This window comes from Cucurbita moschata, unplaced genomic scaffold (assembly GCF_002738365.1).
Source record: "Cucurbita moschata cultivar Rifu unplaced genomic scaffold, Cmos_1.0 Cmo_Scf00043, whole genome shotgun sequence".
Lineage (NCBI taxonomy): Eukaryota > Viridiplantae > Streptophyta > Magnoliopsida > Cucurbitales > Cucurbitaceae > Cucurbita > Cucurbita moschata.
The window spans coordinates 9,680-19,036 of NW_019268559.1; the positions used below are offsets into that span (position 1 = coordinate 9,680).

At 36.1% G+C, this 9,357-nt stretch overlaps 1 protein-coding gene across 1 annotated transcript; it reads left to right on the forward strand.

Annotated features, from left to right (window-relative positions):
* The first annotated feature begins 422 nt into the window (after positions 1-422).
* LOC111433658 (CTP synthase-like) lies at positions 423-9,312 on the forward strand. Its single transcript, XM_023070775.1, has 21 exons — positions 423-908; positions 1,319-1,398; positions 1,751-1,837; positions 1,958-2,008; positions 2,141-2,258; positions 2,345-2,401; positions 2,482-2,546; positions 2,675-2,758; positions 2,859-2,909; positions 3,008-3,070; positions 3,146-3,192; positions 3,286-3,355; positions 3,448-3,510; positions 5,965-6,054; positions 6,138-6,176; positions 6,299-6,526; positions 6,616-6,701; positions 6,917-6,965; positions 7,055-7,135; positions 7,225-7,318; positions 8,926-9,312. The coding sequence occupies exons 1-21, from the start codon at positions 791-793 to the stop codon at positions 9,111-9,113; spliced, it is 1,809 nt and encodes a 602-aa protein (XP_022926543.1). The 5' UTR covers positions 423-790; the 3' UTR covers positions 9,114-9,312.
* The last annotated feature ends 45 nt before the right edge of the window (positions 9,313-9,357 follow it).

Sequence of the window (9,357 nt, forward strand, 5' to 3'; positions counted from 1 at the left end):
CCTCATTTCTAAATATTTCACAAAATAATCTTAACTCATTTCCAGCTAATTCATTTATGAATCTTGTTTTAATTTTTAACTATTTGTTAAATACAAAATAAAAAAAAATTAAAAAGAAGGGAAAAAGAAATTTAAAACAAATCCAAATATGAAATATGAATTATGAATTATGAATGGAATTAATAGAGAGATTTAGGTAGGGAAGTAGGGTCGGCAGAGCCCAAAACGTGAAATATGAAATGTGAAATATGAATGGAATTAATAATGGGAGATTTAGGTACGGACAGAGGGTCGGCAGACCCCAAAAGCAGTGTAGGCAACGAAAAAAAGGTGATTGGGGAACATGGCGGTCTGATCCACCCTCTCTCATAGTCATTTATTTTAATTCAATAAAATGCGGGATTCCAGGTTTTAAGTTATATTATTTGCGTCATTGGATTTGGGTGTGAAAAGCTTAGGGATTGTGTTATATAAAGGGAAAGGGAGCAGTCCATGTTTGGCAATGTCATTCTTTCTGGTTTCATCATCCTCTTGCTTTTTCTCATACTTTCTATCCCTCTTCACTTTCTTCCTCTGCCTCTATATTATTAGTATTCCAACGCTATCGGAGGTGTAGCGAAATCAGATACCCACCGCCTTCTCTCACGCTCACGCCTCTCTTTTACCACGCCCTTGCACTTATACTGCTGCTAAAAACTCACTCACTCCCCTTACTTCCTGCTTCATTACCTTCCTTGATTCTGAATCCAGGTTCGTCCTTATTTCAAGCAAAAGGAAAAGGAAAAGGAAAATGAAGTACGTGCTGGTAACTGGTGGAGTTGTAAGCGGTCTCGGGAAAGGAGTTACTGCAAGCAGCATCGGTCTGCTTCTCAAGGCCTGCGGCCTTCGCGTTACTTCCATCAAAATTGGTCTCTTCCTCTTCTATCCTCCTCGTCTTTGCTTTTTAAATCATTTCACACTTGTAAACGCTGCTCCACTTCAAACTCCTTCCCCCCATAACCTTCTCTTTTTCCTTCCTATAGCGTTTCCCTTTTGTTTCTAACTTCTAATGCTTAACACGTTTCCAACTCTGCTCTATTCTTCTGCTTCTTTGTATCCTATTTTTTCGAATTTAGACAACCCCATCTTCCGATTCTCATTTATAAAGAAATTAACTCAAGATGGTCGATTGCTGCCACTACTCGTTTTTTCTTTTTCTTTTTCTTTTTTCTCTCTCTCAATTTTCAGCATCAACTTTCATGGCTTTGTTCGACTCTACTGCACCGTCTTGCAACTAGCAGTTGTTCAATGCTTGATATCTTTTATTCTGTAATTTCAGATCCATACTTAAATACAGATGCGGGAACCATGTCTCCTTTCGAACACGGAGAGGTTTTTGTGTTAGATGACGGTGGTGAGGTATATGCGATTTCCCTTTTTATGCCCCTTCTCTTTTTCTTTCTCTTTTCTTCAGTATATGGTTTTTAACATCAGCAAGTATGGATAAATCAGACTTTATTACGCTAATTATATCTATAATAGTTGGAGTGGACTGTCGCTAAGTCCACCTAATGATAGACACGCAAGATGGTACATATCAAAAAAATATCTACACTAATCAATATACGTGCTTCATACGAATTGATTGATATGAGTACGCAGCACGCGTTTTAAAATTATTGGGACAAAGTCTGTAGACGTGCTGAACATTGCGTGAAACTGACCATCACCTTACCAAATCCTATTTTCTTTGTTGTTGTTGTACATTCAGGTGGACCTGGATCTTGGGAACTACGAGCGGTTTCTAGATATCAAGTTGACCCGCGACAATAATATTACGACTGGGAAGATCTACCAGGCAAGTTTTCTTATGCAAACGAGTGATATCTACAGTACGCATTTAAATTAGTGTTGCAGGAAGATCACCAGTCCCAGATGTGAACTAATTGCTAAAGTCATTATTTTTGGGATCTGGCAGTCAGTTATTGATAAGGAGAGGAAAGGGGATTATCTTGGAAAAACTGTCCAGGTATTTCTTTCTGCCAGTTTCTTGGGTAATGTTTTAATGTCAATATTTTCTTGCTAGGAGAGTAATGTTTTATTACCATTGAACTGTTCGCATCTTTGTTTTCTATTAGTCTTATAACTCCTTGATTTATAGGTTGTTCCACATATTACGGATGCAATTCAAGAATGGATTGAGCGTGCTGCTTTGATACCAGTTGATGGCAAGGATGGTCCAGCTGATGTTTGTGTGATTGAATTGGGTGGAACTATTGGTATGCAATGTGGACATTGATTGATACGTTACAATTGAGTTTATTCCTGTCACTTATTTAGGTCCTAATCATTTAGTTGGTTGCAGGAGACATCGAGTCCATGCCATTTATTGAGGCACTTGGACAGTTCTCATACCGTGTAGGTAGGAATTTTGGTGGTGGGGGGGTGAGTTACTGTTCATAGATTCTAGTTTTTGGTCTTTCTAACCACTGTTCCATTCAGGTTCTGGTAACTTTTGCCTAATTCATGTCAGCCTTGTGCCTGTATTGAAAGTTGTTGGAGAGCAGGTAAACTCTCTCCATCTCACATTATATGGATATGGAATGAAATGCAGCATTTGTACATGATTTGGCAGTTCAAGTAATTTGTTGTTTAAATTTTATTTCTAATGTGGTTGGCTTTTTGCCATGTTCAGAAAACAAAACCTACTCAGCATAGCGTTAGGGGTCTACGAAGTCTAGGCTTGACCCCACATGTTTTGGCTTGTCGCAGCACAACGGTTAACTACTATCTTATTTGTTTTTCTCAACCATTGGCATATATCTGGTCAACTGTAGCATTCTTTATGTTATTCTGGCTCAGGATTCTACTTGTTTCAGGTTCTTGATGAAAATGTGAAGAGGAAGCTCTCTCAGTTTTGTCATGTTCCGGTATTAGCATCCTCAGAATCCTGCATTCAACATATTTCTTTGTATCTATCAACCCCTTTTGTCAACTTTTACATTTTGATACAAATAACTTCTTCTAGGTGGACAGCATCATCACTCTCTACGATGTTACTAACATCTGGCATATTCCTTTACTTTTAAAAGTAAGTTGGTTTCATATAAGAAATGACTTTTTTCTCAGCGAATGCAAATATTGAACCTTCTTTGTTGCCTATTAGGATCAAAAGGCACATGAAGCAATCTTGAAAGTGCTGAATCTTCACAGGTTTGTTTGATGAGCTCACTCCTGATTAAAACACTCATCAAGTTCTATTTGTATCTCTCATTTTTTCGCACCCCTATTCTCTGCCATAAGCAGTATAGCTGGTGGCCCTGCTTTAGAGGAGTGGACTGCTAGAGCTGAAATTTGTGATTCGCTGCATGAACCGGTGGGTTCCTACTCTCCATCGTTTGAATTCAGGTTTTAGCTTGTCTACTTTCTTAGTCTTTTAACATTTTTTTTATTATTTGGCGTGAACAGGTTCGTATTGCCATGGTTGGAAAGTATACGGGGCTTTCAGATTCCTACCTTTCTGTGCTGAAGGTACAACCAGACATCAATTTAAGATCTTAATATTATAAGCCGGCAGTATAAGAAGTAACTGGAAATTAGAATTGTCATTTGTGCATCCATTATGGTAGTGTATAGATTCTAGAGTGAATTGTCACTTTCACATACAGTGGATAACGTGGACTGTATTCACAATCTTAAACTGTAAATCACTTCTGAACAAACAACAGCAGGGTTGTTTGCATGATCTATCACTAAAAAGTCAATGCCTTAAAAGCATCATTTGGTCATACTTAGTTTACAATATTATAATCAGTGTTCTAAAAGAGTTTTTATGTGCTGAGTTCTCCTGTTTCTTGCTTAATACTGAGCTCGGCAGCTCATATCAAGTATGCTCCTCGATACTCTACTTATTTGACAAAATAGGGATTTTTTCTCCATCCCTTTATTTGTAAGAGCCGCTCTCAAACATTTTTCGTTCTGTTTAGCTTCTCCTTTTCCCTTTTATTATGCTAACAAATAAAGAAACATTCTCAGCATGTGCTAAAAATAGATACTAGATAATTTACTTCTATGTTTCTAATAATATATTTTGCTGTGACTTACTCAAGCCAGTATCCTCCTTGCACCTACAAAGTAATTTTGACCGTGAGTTTTGTAAGCTTCAAGAAGAAAGTCATTCCTAATATTAGAAGGAAGTTTCTATTTGTTCTTACCTTTTTAAGTCTCAACATGTCCAAATAGGAGTGTTGAAATCATGTATTACATTTAAGATTCAATGGTCTGTTTCATTATATTGTCATGAATAAAACGTTTTAATTTTTGAACACTTGTGTGATTGTGACGTCATTAACATGGAAATGATAGACTCTATTAACTCATGCATTTTTCTGTCATAATTAAATGTTTTAAGCTTCCTGTAGTGTATATTAGTATTTGAACTCTGCTGTGTTTAGTAGTTTACTTTCTTAGATTCCATTTTCTTTTGTGCTATTATGGCCATTATCTAGGAAATCTGTGAGAAAATAAAGAGAAGTAAGGAAGGTTAGTTTGATGTTGTGCTTGCAGGCGTATTATTTAGGAGTTTGTATGTTTGTTAGAGATTTGTGATTCTAAATACTTTGGGTTGGGAGCTAGTATCTGAAATCATGTTACTGGAGCTGGGTCAACCTAGTTACTGGCGAGTAATATTACATCATTGTTTTGAGAGGGCATCATTCTTTCATGCAACTGGAAAATTTTTGTGTACTGCATGTATAATTTGTTTTAACATAAACTTTTTAATTATATGAGATATCCCACATTGGTTGGGGAGGAGAACGAAATACCCTTTATAAGGGTGTGGAAACCTTTTCCTAGTAGACGCGTTTTAAAGCCTTGAGGGGAAACCCGAAAGGGAAAGCCCAAAGAGGACAATAACTGCTAGCGGTGGGTCTAGAAAATTACAAATGGTATCGGAGCCAGACATCGGGCGATGTGCCAGCGAGGAAGCTGTTCCCCAAAGGGGGGTAGACACGAGGCGGTGTGCCAGTAAGGACGCTGGGCCCCGAAGGAGGTGGATTTGGTGGGGGTCCCACATCAGTTGGGGAGGAGAACGAAACACCCTTTATAAGGGTGTGGAAACTTTTTCCTAGCAGACGCGTTTTAAAGCCTTGAGGGGAAGCCCGAAAGGGAAAGCCCAAAGATGACAAGATCTGCTAGGGCTTGGGAAATTACATTATAATACTTTATTTATAAATTTGTGTTTTTTTATATGTTATTTTAGAAATTTTTAACACGGGTATTGTTCTTACATGCAACTAGAAGCTTTTCATATGAGAGTGTACAGTGTATTTAAGACATATTCCTTAACTTTAAGACTTCAATAACAGTTTTATGTTTTGGTTTAAAGTTATTTTTGAAATTTTAGCCTAACCTTTTTATATGATAAAGAACAACATTAGTTTCAGAATTATTTTTTAAATTTAAATTTTGTTAAGAATTCAAGAACCTTTTTAGTTTAATCTGATTCATTTTAAATTATTTTAGTGTAAATAAAAGTAAGCATAAATTATCATTAACGAGGCTTGAGGATAGGTTTGGAATTTAAAGTTTATATAAAGGATGAGTAGGTTCGAGAATGATCGCAACCTATCCCATCTTTTAACTTTTAATAATTATTATTGTAATATAGTAAAGATAAAAGATAAAAGATAAATTTAAGGATGTATCTGTGTTCCTGTCTTTTGATTGGAGTATTTTCATGTTTGTTTAAATATTTGCCTGCATCACGTTGTATGGTTCATTTTCCATAGCATAAATATTGGTGTCGAACAAAATTCTGTGATAATTTTGTGAAAATGCGCTTGTTTTATGTCTTTAATGCATTGGAACATAGTACTAGACCATACGATGCAAATTTATTTGCACAATTGTTTTGGATGTTAAATGTACGTCATCATTGCTTTAGAGACAGATATCTTATACAAAATGCAATACTCTATGCAGGCTCTTAAGCATGCCTCCCTCAGATGTCTAAAGAAACTCATTGTGGACTGGGTTCCAGCTGGAGATCTTGAAGATGTTACGGCTCAAGAGGTTTTAGAGTAGAAAGCTTGATGTTTTCCCCTTATATTTTTTACCAGTAGTGTGCCTAATTCAGGAGACTTTTTCTACTGCAGAATCCAGCTGCTCATAAGGCTGCTTGGAAGCTTTTGAAGGTATGTATCGTAAATGGTTCAAGGATTCTAGACTTGCTGCATCGCATGGCTCCTTTGGATTTTACTATTCTTTCAGTTTGGTAGCTTTGTTGTTCGACATTCTAATTAGCCACCATCTTCAGGGTGCAGATGGCATACTTGTTCCAGGTGGTTTTGGTGATAGAGGAGTGGAAGGGAAAATCCTTGCAGCGAAGTATGCTCGAGAAAACAAAGTTCCTTTCCTCGGCATATGCCTAGGAATGCAAATTGCTGTCATTGAGTTTGCACGATCTGTTCTTAATTTGAAAGATGCTAATAGCACTGAATTTGATACCAGCACAAAGAATCCATGTGTTATATTTATGCCTGAGGTATTTTCTAATGAAGTTCTTTCCTTTGGGGACATTGTGGTTCTTATTCCTTTCTGTGCACTTTTTTTAATCTTATGCTATTTTCTCAGGTGTCTAAAACACATATGGGCGGAACCATGCGCCTTGGTTCTAGGAGAACATATTTTCAGGTTATGGATTGCAAGTCCGCAAAACTGTAAGTATTTCCTTTTTAAGAATTGGATGTTTAAATTTTTGCATCATGACACCGAAAAAGTGTATGGGTACTGAGAACTCATCATAAATAAATGTATAATATTTCATTCAACTTGCATAATGTTTCTAGGTATTTGAAGATCAAAAAAGAAAAAAAAAAAGATGTTTTAGGTATTTGTTGCTAATTCGACGCATGTGATTTCAAATGTGTTCTAGGTATGGGAATAAAAGTTTCATTGATGAGAGACATAGGCATAGATACGAGGTAAGTTAAGTTACTGTTGATTTTTAAAATTTTCCTTTAGTAGTAGAAGCGTTTAACTAGAAAAAAAGAGGAAAATTGAACATGGGCAGGTTAATCCTGATATGGTATCGCGGCTTGAAAAAGACGGACTCTCTTTCACTGGCAAGGACGAAACAGGTCAGCGCATGGAGGTATGAATTCCTACCTTATAATAAACAAATCTTAATGTCACAATATGCATGTAATGCCTCTAAAATGATTGGTATGTTAAATGATTTAGATTGTTGAGCTGGCTTGTCATCCATACTTCATTGGTGTTCAATTCCATCCCGAATTTAAATCAAGACCGGGAAAACCTTCTGCATTATTCTTGGGTATGTTCTCTCTCATCCCCACATGTATGTGCTTGATGTTAAATATTAGTCTTGTGCAAGCAAGTAATTTTTCGTTTTTGGTTCCAATATTTTAGCCGAGTATCAATAATATACTACATTTTATGATGAAATATAAGAGTTTACTCTCCTTCAAGGACCTTTGTCAGGTTTTTGTATCTTACAGTAGGATATATATGTCAGATGAGCAGTTATAGAAATACCATTTTATTCTTCATTATTGGCCAAACACGTAATACTCCTTGGTCTTTTTGATAGAGCAACCTTTGATGTTGTATGGTGGGCTGGAGTGGGAATTTAGAAAGTTTGAGCATATAGGTCTCAAATAATACGTCACTCGTATCTATGTTATGTCTTAAGGTAATAATATTATCAATTATTAGTGACTGGTAATATCTAGCGGCTTTGAGTGTTCACAATAAATTGTGGAGGTGCTATTTTGACATCTGTGAAACATGCCTAGTTTGGTTAATGTGCCCCTTTCATTGTTAAGTCTAAGCAAGAGGCAACATGAGGCGCTTGCGGGTTGGGCGCCTTTATTAAGATGCTTGCCATGTGCACCTTTTTATTGACATGAACATATATGTTAACTCCATGTGCACTCATCTTTTTATTTTTATTTGATATTTTTTGATACACGTGCACTCATCTTATTAAGGAACGAACTCTCGATCGAAACTCCTTTGTCCATTGTTTTTTCTCCAATTAGCATAGTATATAGTGGGGAATGAAGTAAAGATCGATAGATTATTCAGGCTTGGGGCTGTTAGGTCAGGTTTCTCCTTTTATTCTTCTTCTAGCTTCAATAAGAATATTCTTTTTGCCATTTATTCTTCCTTACGTATTCATCATTTGTTCTTCGTTGTTTATGTTCGATCTTCTTCAGTATTACAATCTCTCTTACACATGCGCGCACACTAACATTTTTCTTTCAACCAGCTACTGGTAATCACCCACCATGTTCCCGTTTAATTTTTATTTCTTTATTGTGTGTGGAACATTCAAGCTCAAGTGCATCGACTACTGTCTCAGATGGTACTAAGATGGATATGATTATTTGGATTTTAAAAATGATGCATAGAAGTGTTAAAAATTTCTCAGAAATAATTACTTATCAAGACAATGTGAATCATGACCCTATTATAAATGACTTGTTACAACCATACAAGTTAGATTCACATATAATAGAAAGTTAAGTAAGAACATGGAAAGTATTTCGGATGGTAATATCTTCTGTCCATTCTTCATTATCGATGAAGCTATTTTGGGGAGCCATAATTGATCCAATTCAAATCATGTTTAAGGGTTTGAGTTAGATTATTTAAGTTCATTTGTGTTTTCTAATTAATGAATTAATTTTTGTATCTAACTAACGTTGGCAAATTGTGTCAATTATCTCGTTAACGTTTGCAAATGCGGTGGATTGCAAGAGGAAAGTAGAATAGCCGCCTCTTCGCCTCTGGGGATAAGGAGAAAGCTAACCCATAGTTATCTACCTTATGTTTGCAAATTGTGCCGATTATCTCAGTTTGCAACACTTTTCAAGTATTCATAAATATCAACTAACATCTTTATTATATGTCATACAGGACTCATAGCTGCATCATGTGGCCAATTAAGTTCTATCTTAAGAAGCTCTGAGAATCAGAAGAAAACCATGAATAACGGGGGCATTGAAGTCTCAATGACAAAAGTCTCCAGAAATGGTAACATGAAAATGACTGCGAATAGGCTGTCTAATGATGTTTATTTCAACGATAACGGATTGTACTACTGAAGGCAGGTGAATTTCTTTGTGAACTCTTCCCGAGTGGTTTGCTGATCTTATGTAGTAATTATACCAGGATTGCCTGTACAGTCATCTGAGTTCGGATAGGTATAGGGTAAAGGTTTTCTATCAGGAAAGAGAGCTGCATCCCAATCTTTTACAAGGGGTCGTCAGCTTCTCAACAAAAAAAAAAAAAAAAAAAAAAAAAAAAAAAAAAAAAAAAAAAAAAAAAAAAAAAAAAAAAAAAAAAAAA